Genomic DNA, 17,242 nt, shown 5'->3' on the forward strand with positions numbered 1-17,242 from the left:
ATAACAAAATTACTGGCAACTCAAGTTCAATGCATTGCTATTAGCAGAGAGTAGGGGCGTCGGAGCGTCTTCCAAATTGGCGGGGGGGGGGGGGGAGGTACCAACAAATGACACTTTCAGAAAAAGGGGCACCTACAATTTTAAGGGAAACTTCAAGGCAAAAATATACAATCATTAGACATTGGTATAAAAATTGCGATTACATTATCAGGAATGATTTCAATATGTGTTTCTCTTTTTACATGGTCCAATATACTGCTTAAGAATCATATTTTGCAGTTGGATGTGATGGTCTGAATATTCAAAATGCGAGGGAGCAAAAAAAAATGTAAGATTTGTGAGCATTGCGACTGTTTGAAGAAAAATGAACAATCCTGATAGTGTTTTCAGCTCATTTTCAAAATGAAAGACTAAAAAGTCCTTTAATAAGTTATAGAATTATAACAACTATAGCTTTGGGGGAAATTAAAGAAAAAACTGCTCTTAGTCGCTTTAAGTTAGGGGTACATGTTATGGAGAAAGGAAAAAGGGGGCAATTTATCAGAGGTGAAAAGAGACACAGCACGCACCTGAAAAGAGGCACTCACTATAGATGAAAACGGGCACCTAATATGAGGATGGAAAAGGGGCACTTATCAGATTTAAATAAGGAGCATTTAACATAGGCGACAAGGCGTATTTATGAGATGGGGAAGGGGTTCTTATCAAAACAGAAAAGAGGCACTTATTAGAAAGGAAAAGGGGGCACGTGAAGGGACACCTATGAGAGGTAAAAGGGGGCACTTGCCAAAAAAATAGGGGAACCTCATAGACTTGAATAGGTGCAACTATCAGAGGTGAAGAAGGCACTTATCATAGGTGGTAGGGTGCACTTATATAATGCGGAATGGGTACTTTTAGGGTACTTGAAAACATCATGTGGGGGCACTGTGCCCCCTGCAACCCCCGTCGGAGGGCGCTGCTCATGGCAATTTTCTCTGCCTTTAGTAGAGAGAAGAAAAGGTCGAGAACACTTAGGCATAATAAAGGACAGGAATACTTAGTCATTACCGAAATTAGTTAATGTACATGTGTAAGTCATAGGTGTCTTTCGTCTTTTAGTGACCACCGTCTGGAAATTGTGTACTATTCCGTGAACCAAATAAAAAAATAGTGATGAGTTCAACACGTCTGCGGGTGTAATTGATGTTTGTTAAAATTAATTTCTTGAGTTTTCCCGCTGGTTGGGCACGGAGTGGTCGGCAAGACGTGGTTATGCCGGGGACTCTCCCCTGTCATCACTGCGTAATGGGCTATCTAAACGTGTGTCGAGGGCCACTTGATAACGGCACAATTAGATTGTAGATAAAATGAATATAATAAGGTTATCAATTACTCATGTCGTTATGTCATTTTGCTAGGTGATGACTGAAGAGGCAAGGGTGGATGGCTCGCAGACCAGTCAGACATTATCATTTTCATCATCTACAGGGGTTATACAGGCACTTCCATATTTTCCCCAGAGTAATACAATTTTCAATTTTCATTGACGTTATGTATGATAAAGAAATTCATCAAACACACCGGCTGGGTTTATCATTTTTGCATTTATTACATAAACTTGTCAGAATTAATTAAACAGTTTCTTTACAGGCTTATCTAATAGCTTAACATATATTCCTATATCACCATATCTATGTCTTATAATTATGATACGTGTATATTCCATTTCTAATCCTATATGCAATTTATTATCCATATTTCCTCCATAGTTCCTCCACTTTTAGTCCATCATATCTTCATATCTCTATGCCCTCCATAAAGGCCTCTCTCTCTTCAATTTATTCACTCGTTGTGCCATCTATTCCTAATTTTCCTCCGCTCTTTTTTTCTCTTCACCTGACTTTTAATATATCTCCCATTTTCCCTCTTTGCACATAATCAACCAATCAAGTCCCACGCTCTTTTCACAACTGTCTCGCATCCCTCTTCACGCCCATCTTTCTGCCATCCTGTATATAACATCTCTCTCTCTCCCTCTTATCCACAGGTCTTCTGTCCTTATGGTAGTCTTTCTCTCTCTCTCTCCCTCTCTCTCCATTTGATCTCTATCTATCTATCTATCTGTAATTTGTTTTTATTCAAAAATTCATTGACACTTATGAAATTTCTACCTTTAAAATGGCTTTTATTTTAATGAGCAAATACAAGTAAATTGTCAACATGAGCAACCTGGACACAGATGTTACATCCTGGACACAGATACATCCAAGAGCTAGAACACATCTCTGGATACATATAATGTTCATTATCAGAGCAAAATATGATTTCATCTTTAAACATTACTGTTCCTTAATTCTGAACTACTTCAAAACGATGTAATAAATAAACATATCGATAACTGGATGCTTTTTGAACCGAGTGCCCAAATGAATTTGATATCATCTTCGCAACAGGCAAAACTAACTGATACTTGTACCAAGAACATACATGCCAACATTTGAAAATCAGAAATCTGTACAAATTATGCTATTTTAAAAAAAAAGAGGAACAATCCTAACTCTCCTATTCAATACTACAGACAAATTTGTACAGGAAGAGGAACACCTGCATTAAAATGATAATTATCTTCTCCCAAAAAGAGGAATGTTCCTCTTTAATCTGAACAGTTGGCATGTATGCAAGAAGTAAGATAGCACTGAAGTTACAGAGCACATGTTTAGCACCTACAAAAAAGGAACCTAAGATTTTGAATAGGCCCAAAATACCTTGACTTGGTCTTGAAATTCAACTTGAACATCAACATTAATATCAATGACAGCTTTGTTCATATTGCTGGGATATCCATCCCATAGAATGCATAAGGAGTGTAATACTTATGCCTGGGTTCTGGTCTAGGACTCACCCAGCAACCATTTGATCCACAGTCTTGATTATGTACTTGACTATACCACACTTTAACAAAGTTGAAGGTGTAAAATCAAGAAACTAACTAAAATCGAATTTACCATATTTATTTCATTTCATCTGAAAGGAACTATAAGGCCTATACCAGGAAACACCAGAAAACAGCTGTAAATTTTGTTTCCTCTAAAACCTCAACACAGATGAGTACATAATTAGGATAACCAGTTCATAAACAGAATCAATGTTTAAACTTATGCCATGGTTTTCAAGTAAAATACTTTTGCCATATTCAAAGGATAAACATTTCTTTTATATTTGTGATTTGTATATTTTGACACTTGTGATTTCTATACCTCCATAACACTTCAGCCATGATGTGTCTTTAAAATGAAATTGAAAGGCGTGCCATGTCCAATTCTGACTACACATAACACAATAAAACCAGGTGTGTACATGTAGTGCTGTGAGCAATGCCATTCACATAAAACATATTACAATAACTTATCTGTTACTGTGCCATTCAAGTTAAACAGGCACTGGTGATTGACACTTGGAAGACTAATTTGTAACTCCCCATTGCTTTTCAACTTATTTCTAGGTGACAAAAGTGACAACCAGATATAAGGCCATTTGTCCTCAGGGGGTAATTGTCCTAGAACCGGCCAAGGGTAAGTGACCATAATGCTACCTTGACTAATGGTCAGAAGTAAGTGACCATAATGGTAAATAACCTCAACAATAGGCCAGAAGTGACCATCATGGTACCATGCCTATGGACCAGGAGTAAAGTGACCATAGTATTATCTATTGGCCAGGGGTAAGTGACGATAATGGTACGTCACCTAATGGCCGGTTTTATGTGACCATAATGGTTCCTTAACCATTGGCTAGGGGTACGTGACGATAATGTTACGTTACTTAATGGCCAGGTGTATGTGACCATACTGATTCCTTGACTTCTGGCCAGGAGTAAGTGATTATAAGTGACCACTGCAATACCTTGACCTTGACTACAATGGTACCTTAACCTGTTGACTACTCAATTATCTTATCCCCATTGGCTTAATACAGGGATCACTTGGTTCCAGTAGACAATGGGTAAATAATTTGCATGGGGTAAGTGACCAATGGGTACCGTTACAATTGGATCAAGTGACTACAACAGTCTTTTGACCATTAGCCATACATACATAAGTGATCCAGGATCAAATGACCATAATGATACCTTGACAATGAGCAATTTACAATTACAGTACCTTAACCAGAGTAGGTGAATCGATAGTACCTTGACTATTTGCTAGGGGTAAGTGACCAATGGGTACCTTTAAAATTGGTTTACGTGACTACGACAATATACTGGCCATTAGCTTTAGGTATATGACCGTAATGGTACTTTGACTAATGGCAAGGGATGATTGACCAATGGGTACATTTACCATTGGGTTAAATGACAATGTGAGTACTTGACCTCTAGCCATTGGTAAGTGACCATGTGCTACATCATGATGCTATCATCTTTTACCAGGTAACCATGCATTTCCTAGTTAACCAATTGCATACTGGAACAGGGTAGTTCCTGTATTAAGTATATGGGCAATACACAAATTCAGTACTTAAAAAATTAAGGTACCATGATGCCATCGGGTAAAAGATAAATGCAAGTGACTACATCAGTATCTTGAGCATTAGCTTTGGGTATTAAAGTGACCATGAACTCCATCGCGATGATATCATCTTCTTCCAGGTACCCAAGCGTTACCATGGGAATCAGGTTTGTCTGTGTAAGGGATATCCCAGATCCAGGGCCGATCTGAAACAGGAAAAGAACAAAAACATTGGTTTTAGCAGAAATTTAAGAGGATTGAGGACAAAAGTCAATGTTTTCCTTTTTAAAAGATGTTTATAACACCTTAAGTAGATAATCCATATTATTAACGTTATGCTACATCTTTTATGGTGCCCAAGCAGTTATGTTGTAGAGTTGTCTGTCCATACCAATTTTTGTTATCAAGATAACTAGAGTACTATAGAAGATATCAGAACAAATCTAGGTTCAAGTATGTGCCAGCAAGGAATTAAGAATAAATTTACATAGAGGCATATTAGATACAAATCTAGTATTCATCCATTATTCCTTTAACTGATTCATTCTTTATATGCCACACATAATCTCCCTGCACAATATTGTATTTTCATGGGATAGATATACAAAAGGCTTCAGGATAAATTAACTGATTTCAGTGCAAGATTAATTAACATGGGCTTTAACAAAAAGATGGGTAATTTTGCAAAGCCATTGTGTTTCAGAAGGCAATCATTCCGTCAATTGGTGTCTGTTTTTTTCGCAACTACCACACTTGCAGAGAGGTGAAGAAAGAAACTGAAGTGCTAATGAGATCAATTAGGGAGTGAATTGATTTTTTTTTAATTATTGTTAAAAATATTCTCCTGTAAACAACCTTTTTGATTGTGATACAATGAAAATTTGTTTTATGTAATAACTACCAATCAGATGAATCTCTTCAAGGATGTAAATTACCTGTTTTAGAATAGGGTGTGAGAGGAACGTCCCAAGGAAGAGAGAATTCTTTCTGGCCACGCCCCTCCGTCAGAGAGAATGTCTTCCTACTCTTATCCTGCAAGAAGTAGTATGGAATGCTAAATACACATTGTGATTTCATTTCTAATCAAATGAGCACTTTTCTGAAGAAGAAAAAAAACATAAAAAGAGAACAAAGAACAACCCCCCCCCCCCCAAAAAAAAAAAAAAAACTACCACAACAACAACAGATAAATGGAGAAAGACTCGGAAAAAGACTCATAATTCTAAATGATTGTACAGCAAATGAAACTATTCAAATTTAAATGGTCTGATGAGCAATGTAAATGGAAAACATGGCTGTTCATTCACTCTTATTACATACCATATTATACATTAACACATTATACGATGAACTATTATTAAGTCTCAAGATCTGTGAATATATAACTCTGCAAGTGGAAGACTAAGCTAGCTTGTGAAGTCAGCGCGAAAAATCTATCAAGATTTAAACAGAGTAACAAGAGAGGAATATAATATGGCGAATGTAACCTGCTTTATGACAGGAAGAAAGGATGAAAATGAAGTGATTTTAATAAATGAAGCATCAGTGGTTGTCAAAAGAGATATGATTAATTACATCATGGTTGCCACAGGAGTGGAATAAGCAGATTGCGTTGTATGTGACCACACATGCAATGACAAATTTAAAATTGAATTTACAAAAGCACCCATAAGATTTACGGTTAATCAAATATTTCACTTCATCGCTTATACGAATCGGAAGAAAATGGATATATAACAATGATTAAATTGTGCATACATGATATAATAGCTAGTGCAAAGAAATCTCTACTTTGAATGATTGTGAGACTGTGTGGTTTCAATTACAACAAAACAAGATTGAGAAAGAAGGAATTAATCCTGATGAGAGCAAAAAAGAAGCAGGAACAAAAAGATCATTTAAAAAACTAGAAATATAGAATGGGATAAACGGTGGAAGATGATAAGAGAGCTACAGAGAAAGAAATTGAGATGAGAACACACACATGTAGAGGAAGAGAGAGAGAGAGAGATGAGGTGGAGGAGAGAGGGGAGGTGTCACATCAAAATGGAAGGGGATAAATATATAAATATAAAATAGGGAGAAGTGGCGATAAAATATAGAAATATAAAAGAATACAATTAAAGATAAGAATGACAAAATTTATTGCTGTGAAAGAAAGGGAATAAAAGAAGCAAGTAAGAGATGAGAGAGATAGATAGATAGAGAGAGAGAAAGATAGATAGAGAGAAAGAAAGAGAAAGAGTGAGAGAGAGAGAGAGAGATCATAGAGACCAAGAATATAACTTGTGAAGGAAACAAACACAAGAGGAAAATGACAGAAAGATTGATGACTGGCCATCGAACATGACTTTTCACCCTTTTGTAATGAAATGGATAGACCCTATCACAAACTATTACATCTAACACTGTCAACATATGTACAATTGGACTTGTCTAACGCAATTACAAACTCCCTAATTTGATTACCATGAAACCCCCAGCACCTAAATGTGTGTACAGTACATTCTCTTAGCAATATTTCACAGCATGCCATGAATAAGGTAAACTACCATTAAATCATCAAACCCCCCAAATGGACAGTTATTTTGTTCTTTCAATCACAAGCTCTGAAATAATACACTTTTGCTAACGGAAGTAAAGGCATGACAGGTTTGTATAGTAATAGTAAGGGAAAGACAACCGAGTCAATATAATAGGGTGTATTTACCTTATAAGTGGGGCACATTTGCTGCCAGTTCTGCTACAATCTTGCAATAAATCATTTCTAATTTCCACACCGGTTTGACATCGAAATTTGTAAAATACATGCACTTAGAGCGGGGAGAAAGGGGGCAGATCTAAGCTGTAATTGTTTCATTGGATTCGCAAACACTCGTAATATGACAGCTCTTTGTGCTTATGCTCAGGAATCATTTCATTTCACTATTTTGAGTTAAACAAGAGAAATAATCAGATAAACCACGACATGTTTGCTTCGTTTCTTGATGGCCATGTCTTGTACTACTCTTTTCTTTTCAATGGATGAATAAAGTTGGTGACTAAAGGTATTTTACATCAATGGCAGAAACGGGCACCGTTTGATTTTGATCAAAAGCAAGGCTTTTGTCATCACAGTCACTGCGCTTGATTTTTTCTGAGAGGACAACTGATTTGGTCTTTTAAGAAACTTTTACAATTATCTATTGAAGCCAAACAAATTTGCTTTGATATTAATCACATAACATGTCACTCTTAACCATTAAAACTAAGGATTGAAAAACGTCATTTCATTTATTGGTTTATTCTTTGAATCTGAGTGACTTTCAAACCTTTCTACTGAGAACAAAGAAGAAAGAATACAAGATTGGCAATATTATGCACAAGTCATGTATTCTGAAAGAATGAGGAATGACCAATAAATTTGAAAGAATAGAAATAATTGAAGGATAAAAAATGAAAGGATAAAAGGGTGAAAGATATTCTGAAATATTAATGGAAATATGATGAATACGCTTTAGGGCAGATATGCTATAATCAAAGATAAGTGATGACTGTAATGAAAAATGATCTCATGTAAAAATGAAAGATGACAGAAATGATGAAGAAAAAATATTTATAATGAGAGAGTGAGTGTACACTTGTCTTACCACCCCTTTCTGAATCACTCTATTTTTTCATCTATTATATATATCAATATGCACTTAATTACAACATTTCAAAAGTTTAAAATTAAAATGTATTAATCTTAATATCTATGCAAAGAGATAAATAAATATTGAAGAGAATAATGGCTTAGTATCTCTCTCATCTTCCTATTTCCATTTTAATATTTTATGAACTGTGATGCATATTCACACAACTTTCCTCACATGTTCTCTTTCCTTCCTCTCTTACATATTTCTCTTTCCCTACTTACCTATGTATTGTCTTTCTTACTTCCTTATGTATTCTCTTTCCTAACCCACTCCCCCTCTCTCTCTCTCTCTCTCTCTCTCTCTCTCTCTCTCTGTGTTTCCCTCCCTCCCTCTCCCTCTTAGGATGCTTCATGCATAGTGTAAAATGCATGACTTAAAAAAAAACAACTAATCATTGATATTTTGTGAAATCAAAAATTAAAAATGTAACAACATAACAAAAAAACCTCTTTATAATTTTTGTGTATCAATATTATATTATTCATAACAAGATGATTACATCTGTGACCCTAATATGCCTCCTCCTATATGCATATTCATTAATCAATGATCATGGGACCTTTAGCATCTGACCTCACAAACTCAAACTCTTTTCACTTTATCTTGTCTTACTCATACATACTTGAGCAAAGTTTGGTTGACATTTGTTCAATGTTCATAAAGTTATCACAGTAATAAGATATTTCCTGGAATTTTTAAAACACTTTCATGACCTGTGATCTTTCACCTTTGACCTCTTGCTTGTACACTCAAAATCTATTCAGTTCATCATTGCATGCTCATCAGGGGCGTAGACAACGGGGGGGATGAGGGGGATGCATCCCCCCCACCTCACAAGGTGGGGGGGATGGCATGTACAATCATCCCCCCCAGGTTTTGGGGGATGATATTTGCTTACTTAATAAGTCATAATGATGATAATAATAGTAATAATAATAATGATAACAATTATAATATTAATAATAATAATAATTATGATGATGATAATAATAATCCTCATCATTATTGTAATTGTGTTTATTGTTATTAGCCGCATTAGGTTAGGGGGTTTAACCCCTACCCCCCCCCCCCCTTGGGCGGCCCAACAAACAAACAAAAAAAAGGGGGGGGGGGGAAAGAAGAAGAAAAAAAGAAAAAAAGAAAGAAAAAAGAACGCACGCTGGAGAGAAACCCAGTCAAGTGCAAATATTGTGAGAAGATATTCAACTCATCTGGTAACTTAACCAAACACATGATAACTCTGGATATAACTGTGTATTTAACTGTTACTTGATTTTAAAAGACGTTATCATGCACTGCTTTTCATGGTCTCCATTGTGTTAATAGATGCCAGGAAAACATCACTTACGGGGTTCAAATAAACACCCCAAAAAAAATCGGCTCGCCGCTTTGCGGCTCGTGGACGATGCTCTGCATCGTCATTATTTTGGTCAACCCCCCCCTTAGCAAAAAGCTAGATCTGCCCCTGAGTCATCCCCCCCAGGTGTACGAACCTGTCTACGCCACTGATGCTCATAATACTTTGTCCAAGTTTGGTTTGAACTGCTTCTCAATGCTTTTCTAGTTACTGTGGTAAAAAGATATCTTCGGTTTTTTTTAAAAACACTTTTATGACATTTGGACCTTTGACCTCCAATACTTAAAATCTAACCTGTTCACCCTTGCATACTCATACATATTTCTTTTCATGTTTGGTTTCAAGTGTTTCAATTCTTTTTTAGTTATCATGACATGGTGACAAGACTTTTTTTGGCATTTCTAAACACTTTTATGACCCTGTGATCTTTGACCTCTTACAACAAAAAACATAATCAGTTCATCCTTGCATGCTCATATGTATTCGATCTAAGTTCGGTTAAAATCTGGTCAACTTCGTGGTAAAGAAAAGCGGAATGGATGGACAACCCACAAAATAATGCCTCTGGCAACACCTTTGGTGGTGGACGGAGGCATACAAATTATATCATTTTATTCATGTCTTATTCAAAACTTTGCAAATATTGAAATTTTATAAACATTCCTAACCTAATGGGAAGATACAAGTCTATTAAAAACTAAACCCTTCAGATTACTAAAAAAACAAAACAAAAAAAACAACAAAAAAAAAACACACACAAAAAGAAAAAAAAAGAAAAAAAAAAAAAATCACTTTTGAGCAAGCACAATAGGAGATAGTCCACCCTAACAACAGCATTCCCCAAGATATTGTTCATTTGATCATATTATCACCTTCAATCTATATGAAATTGGTCATGTGACTGTTTCTTAAACACGATTCAAACAATGACGTCATGATATTTTATCATAATTATATCAATGTTCAGAGAGAGAGAGAGAAAGAAATATAAAAATGATACAAATGAGAATGCGCAAAAAAACCCCAAGAGAAATTCATTAGATGTACATCATTGCAGCATATGTCTTTAAGAATTTCCAGGTTCATATTGCCCTGAGCTCGCCATGCCTTGGGCGGAGAGAAGAAAGCGTTAGGAAGAATAAGAGCAAAGGGCTTCTGCTTCAAAGCTGCCAAAGTTGACATCGTTTTCTCTAAGGTATCCAGTGGAGTCAACAAGTCACAAAGCGAGCCAGTTCTTCAAAAGGATGTGCAAAATGAGCCAGGGACAAGATCTCCTGAAGTACCCAGAAACATTGTGACTTTAGAGTTACCAGATGAGCAAAGAAGGGTCAAAGTTTCAGCAGTCAGTACAGACATCAACCCAGTTTTGGAAGAAAGACTGGAAGATTCAACTGCAATTTCAGAAGAAGATGTTGTAGATCAAGTCTCGTCTTGATCAGAACTTTGTCTGAGAGACCGAGTGAATCACCAACAAACCCTGCAAGGATTTCAAATTCACAGACATCAGGATGATCAAGACCCTTACGAACAATCCTTCACCTTCAACTCAAGCAAGTACCTCTGTCATGACTGTGAGAGATCACCGTGTAGAGGCATCTACTTTCACAGCAAGAGTGCCAGACGGACACTTAAGGTCAGGAGATGAGGAGGTTATCTGGAATGCAGGATCTAGAGATGTATTGTGCCAAGTGTTGCAGAGACCGTAACACCCAATGGCTGACGAAATAAAATAATCTTCGGCATAGCGGGTCGAGGGAAAATCAGAAAAAGTGAAACTCTGTCCTTCCAAAACGTTCTAGCGATATCCATTGATCAGTTAGGGCTTGTCACGTGGAACAACATTCTGTTATTACTGCACAAATGGAAAGAGCAAGGACTTAATCACCTTTGGTAACTGCGGTGAAGATGCGTTCACATTGGATCGATTCTGCAACTGGAGAAAGTGCTTCAGTCAAATTTCCATGAGGAGGTAGAAACAAAAGTTGGCGTTCATGACGATCCTCAGATGGATGTATTGGTAGCATTGAAACAAGATCTTTAAAAGACACGGGAAACACGTTGCTTGATGCTGATGAAGCAGATTAGCAATTTGAGGTACCTGGCAAGACAGGGGGCTGGGTATTCGAAGATACTCCGAACTAGAAGGTAATCTTCAACAGATTTTACTGTTGAGAGCATAGGACGTCCCTGGTTTGAAGGACTGGGTTGAAGAGGAACTGTACCTCAGTTATGGAGTCATCAATGAAATACTGGAAAATACTGGGAAATAGAGTTCTCAGGACTATCTTCGAAACATGTTCGGCAATCTCTGCCTTTTAGCATTATAACTGATGAGTCAAGAGATATTAGTAATAAGGAGGGGGGTGAATCTTAATGATATGTTGGTGAACTAGGATTTTATCGGCTTGTATAAACTAGAAAAGACAGACAACCAAACGGCATCATCGGCTCTGAAAGATATCATAACCTGTTGCAACCTGAAAATACAGGACTGTATGTGGCAAGGGTATGATGACGCCCCCACAAGAGTGGGGTGGCTGTACATCTGCGAGAGCAGTGTCCGTCTCTCTTTCTACAATGTGCGAACCATAGCCTTGATTTGGCCCTGCAAGGTATGGTAAGAGAGAGCAAAATGCTGAGGAACACTCTAGACTGTGTACAGGAGTTAGCACTTTTCATCAAGGCATCACCCAATCGTATGGCACAGTGCCATAACATCACTGCAGACTTTACAGAGGCAGAAGAACTCCACAAACTGTGTCCGACAAGATGAACAGATATAGCGCCACCATATTGAGCTGCTGCAGTGATTTTTAGTGATTCTAAATTTCATTTTTGTAATACTATTTTGCGGCTTCTATTTCTCTGTTAGAAGGATCTCAGTTCTTTCTCATCACTACATGGAGTCATTTTAGCTATCTCATCTACGGGTTTTCATCAATTTTCACCATGTTTTGGACCTCTGTACTTTTCGTTTCTGCACTGTCATTGCATAGATTTCTGTGCTTAGCACCACACATATAAAGTGAACGTGAGTACTGCATACCATCGACTGTGACTTTGACTTTGTACATGTTGAATGACAAAGTGAACTCGTACCCCTGTACAGTTAATTGAATTCACGTATCTGGATACATTTTATTTGTTTTGATGTAAACATTTATTCATTTTTGCTAGCAATATTTTATATCTTACATATTTTTTGTATCTTTTTTTTTGTTGTTTTTTTTGTTACTGCTTTGATGATTTGATGTAAACATTTATTCATTTTTTTATATTTGTTCTCATTTGCTATGTTTTCTTTATTTTACATATATGTTTTTGAATGCTTTTTTATATGACTGTATGTTTGATGTAAACTTGCATTTTTAGTCTTTGGACTCTTTGACAAGTCTTGAATAAAACCTCATTTGAATTGAATTGAACAGTGCGAACAAAAGCCATCTCGGGAGTACGTCCTGAAGAGAAAAGCCCTCTCCCAAATATTGTGACTCATTGCAGATGAGAGGACATCCAGTGATAGAGACACTGCTGAAGGCTTAGAAAAGAAGCTAAACTCCTTCGAAATGGTATTCGGCCTGAACCTCGCTAAGAAGCCGTTTAGCGTCTCCGAGCCAGTCGGAACAAGCCTACGACAACCGTCAATAACAGCTCAGACGACAGTGAAATGCGTGAAAGCCCTCGTGGCCAGGCACAAAGACAGTCTTTCGAGCTGGTACATGAAAAGGCTAGGAAAGAATGTACTGTGGGACCTAACCTTCCGAGACAACGGCGAGTCCCAAAACGTCTTAAACATGGAAGCGCTGAGGAACACAAATTTTCAACTGCCATGGAGCACTACCGATGTCAGTACTTTCAGGCAATCAATGAGTGTTCCACTAGAGTCATTGAACGCTTTGACCAGCCAGCCTATCAAGTGCTACGCTATATTGAAGACGTTATCTTGAATGCTTCTTATGGGATCCAGGAGAACAGCATTTCAACAAGAGTAAAGGAGTTATACTTGACATAGGGCTATTGTGCCAAGTTGAGTCTGATTTTAGAAAATTCACTTATATGGACATAATTGTATGTGCTATAGCAAACAGTGATTGTGCCAATCGAAAGCTAATGGGATCCAGGAGAACAGCATTTCAACAAGAGTAAAGGAGTTATACTTGACATACATTGACTATGTCATGCTAGTAGAGGATCTGAAACTGCTCGGAGGACTATTGCGCCAAGTTGAGCCTGATGTTAGAAAATTCACTTATATGGACATAATTATATCTTCTATATCAAACAGTGATTGTGCCAATCGAAAAATGTGAAGAAGCTCCTTCACATGTATCTTCTTGCACCAATGAGGCAAGAGATCATTCTCAGTGCAGAGGAGAATAAAGACTTATGTCAGAAGCACAATGAAGGCCGGAGCAGAGGTATAATAACCTCTTGATCCTGCACATTCATAAGGCCAGAGTAGACGCACTTGATGTCACAGCCATTGCCAGGAAATTCTTATACAGAAATAAACAGCGAGTACAGTTCTTCAGAAAATTCTTAGAATGATGTAAGTACAGTGGAAATTTTCCTTTGGTAAGAGGAAACACTTTCTCGCTGTTCACTGACATTATGTTTGACATAGCACAATGTGGGGCAAAGAGCTTTGTTCTTTTAGGATTTCGATTTCGATTTCTGCTTAACTATAAATGATTAAATGCAGAATAAAGTTTTTTTTAAATGTAAAAGCCTCAGTGTTCAAAATACAAATTTTGACATCGTTTAAAGCTTATCTGCCGTAGTTTACATGAGGGATTAGACTGCCCTGCAAGGTCACTGGACAGGTGGTTATCTCATCAACTCAGTTCTCAGTTAACATAAGAAAAAGAGGTTCATGGGGGACCAGTGGTCACCGATTAGGCATTGTTTGTTATATAGAGGGCGCAAGTAGCTACAAGTAGTGCAGTGGGCCTTTAACATCTATGCAAGCAGAATACACAATCCTAAATGTAATGAATGATTTAAACAAAGCTTGAATTAAAAGAGCTGACAAAGGAGTGGTTTGGGGCAAGATTATTTTTTTTCCTTTTTTCAGGAGTGTGCCCTTTTCAAAGGAGGAAGTGGTCTTTTTCCATTTTGCGCCCCCCCCCCCCACGTTCGAATTTGCTCCGCCCCCTGGGCACTGAGGAACCAAGACTCGAGTCCAGGTATTAGTCTGAGTCTCATCATTACATGACCAAGGCTGAGAAAACCTGGCCATGAGGCCAAATCCACCCAAGAGTCCTTCAACACTGATGTTAAACATACATGAACATATCAAAGGGGCTGTAGCATGACTAGACTATGTGTCTTTCCCGTAGCCTGACTCAGGGCCAATCGGGTATAATACGACTACGGACGATGTGACCGCAGTAGGCCTACGTATTCACGAGCATGCAACATCTATGAAACTGAAGCGTGAGGAGAACTTTGGTCTATTTCGCGAATGTTAGCGCGCTGACTCAGTTAATCAAGTCCATTTGTTTACTTGCAGTTGTCCAAAAGAAGTCGTAGATGGCGTTAACCAGTATTTGCCATATTACAGCCCCTTTAAATCAAACACAAGAAGGTGTCTGGTACTTACAAAGAAACTTGGGATCATCATGACTCCAATCTCATATGAACGAATCATCAGCTGACTGGCATTCTTCTCATAGGCTCCCCATGCTGCTTTAGACAAATTAGCACTGTGAGGAGAAGTAGAGACCAATTATATCAGTGTTACACTTAGGGAACACATTGTGAAAAAGAAGAAGAAGAAGAAGGAGAAGGAGGAGTAGGAGGAGGAGGAGGAGGAGAAGAAGGAGGAGGAGGAGGAGGAGGAGGAGGAGGAGGAGGCGGAGGAGGAGGAGGAGGAGGAGGAGGAGGAGGAGGAGGAGGAGGAGAAGGAGAAGGAGGAGGAGAAGGAGAAGGAGAAGGAGAAGGAGAAGGAGAAGAAGAAGAAAAATGTGTGGATTAGCAATTGAATCCAATGACAAGGGTAATAATGATTATTATATACCTCTCTTTAGTATGTTGAATAAATCTAGTCAACTGATTGGTCGAAATTGTAGTCGTGATTTTAGCCATGCCTGCCTACCGGTCAATATTTTTTTATAAGATGCCTGCATGCTCGCCTAACGGTCAATAGTTTTTTTTAAAGATGCCCGTTGCCCCGGGTAACGGGCCGCATAAATAAATTTTGCTGAGATTCCCATTACGTGTAAAAAGTTTCTGCAAGTGCGGATACCATACAATGCTTTTTGTCTGCGATTTCCGAGTGAACATGACATTCAGGCAACTTTCCAGCGAAGATTTACAGACAGCGTCTCAGATTTTCTGTGATTTTTAACCAGTCTTGACTCAAGAAAAGGATAAGGTAAGAATTCTTTGTAGATTTGTTTGTGAATTTGGTATATATATATCAACTGCTTTAATATTTGAAGCACAGCTGTTTCTCTACTGGCTCTCGGGGATGTTACATCCTGATATAACCCCTCGGTGCGCCTCAGGGTCATATCAGGATGTAACGTCCCCTTGAGCCTATAGAAACAGCGAAGCCTCTCAGTAGTCAATATTTCTATACTATTTAACCCTATTTTAATTGGGCTATTTCAGACCAGGTTTTTACTGGGGGGGGGGGGGGTCAATTTGACCCCCCCTTAAGATCTCGGCCGTTTCACGGCCGATCGCCGCAAAAATTTGCATACATGTCAAATGAAGTGTATAGAATACTATGGTAATTTCAATTTTTTGAAAAATTCATTCATTTGCATATTTATGGTAATTTATGCAAATAAGGTCATAAAATTCACATTTTTGCCCATAAATCATACATTATTCAAATTGAAGCATTCTTTTTTACTACATATATTTGTTAGACCATTTGGAATAATAATACAACACAAAACATTGGAAGAGCCAGGATATTCCTTATGTTATCTCTTGTTTCGATAATTTCTTATGTATTTCATTGTTTTTTTAACTTATGTATTTTATTGTTTTTGTTGTTTTTGTTGTTTTATTTCATTTATAACTACAATTCAACTATTTTGACCCCAAAACAAACACCTAAACTTTAAACAAGACTAAATAACCAATGCTTCATCTCTTTTTAGGAAAAATGACATTTCCATATGTTTTGTACACAAATCACAAAAATGAGCGATTTTCGGGCTGACATGCGAAGACAAAAGGTCATGTGACTTTGTAACTTTACGTCCGATTTTCGAAAAAAATTGTTTTAAAAGATGCGTTAGACTCAAAAGAAAAAAGTCATGAAAGGAAAATTTTATATCTGTGCGGTTTCGGAGTAGTCGCGAAATTTCTACAGGGGGTTGACCCCCCCCCCCCAGTTAACGTAGGGTTAAAGCATCCAGAAACGTAATATTAAGCACTGTACAAATGTGACCGTCATTACTATTATTATTATTTTTGAATGTAAAGAAAACAATTGTGTGGCTTACCTTGTTACCATGAACCAAGCAATTTCTTGATCATCAGGAGACAGCCTGGTGTAGGTCTTGATGTGAGGGCAAGCTCTGTTACGGCCTACCTGAGATGCCTTCCACTGGCTGAATACAATACAAACAACATTGAGAGCATTCATAGGGGTTTCTATTAAAATACATAGAATGGGAGTGACAAGAAAGAAAAGTGCAAGAGAGGGAGGGGAGGGGGGGGGGAGAGGGGATAGGGAGGGGGAGGATTGTATGACACAT

At 37.7% G+C, this 17,242-nt stretch overlaps 1 protein-coding gene across 1 annotated transcript in view; it reads right to left on the minus strand.

Annotated features, from left to right (window-relative positions):
• Nucleotides 1–2,580: 2,580 nt before the first annotated feature.
• The window catches only part of LOC583910 (tyrosyl-DNA phosphodiesterase 1), a 46,191-nt gene continuing 31,529 nt past the window's right edge, over nt 2,581–17,242 (minus strand). The window contains exons 7-10 of the mRNA XM_030999468.1: nt 16,988–17,095; nt 15,127–15,229; nt 5,426–5,522; nt 2,581–4,696 (exon numbers count right to left, since the gene is read on the minus strand). Coding sequence (XP_030855328.1) covers nt 4,617–4,696; nt 5,426–5,522; nt 15,127–15,229; nt 16,988–17,095 — 388 coding nt within the window. The 3' untranslated portion in view covers nt 2,581–4,616. The remainder of the gene's footprint in view (nt 4,697–5,425; nt 5,523–15,126; nt 15,230–16,987; nt 17,096–17,242) is intronic.

This window comes from Strongylocentrotus purpuratus, unplaced genomic scaffold (assembly GCF_000002235.5).
Source record: "Strongylocentrotus purpuratus isolate Spur 01 unplaced genomic scaffold, Spur_5.0 spur5_scaffold_5, whole genome shotgun sequence".
Classification (NCBI taxonomy): Eukaryota; Metazoa; Echinodermata; class Echinoidea; order Camarodonta; family Strongylocentrotidae; genus Strongylocentrotus; species Strongylocentrotus purpuratus.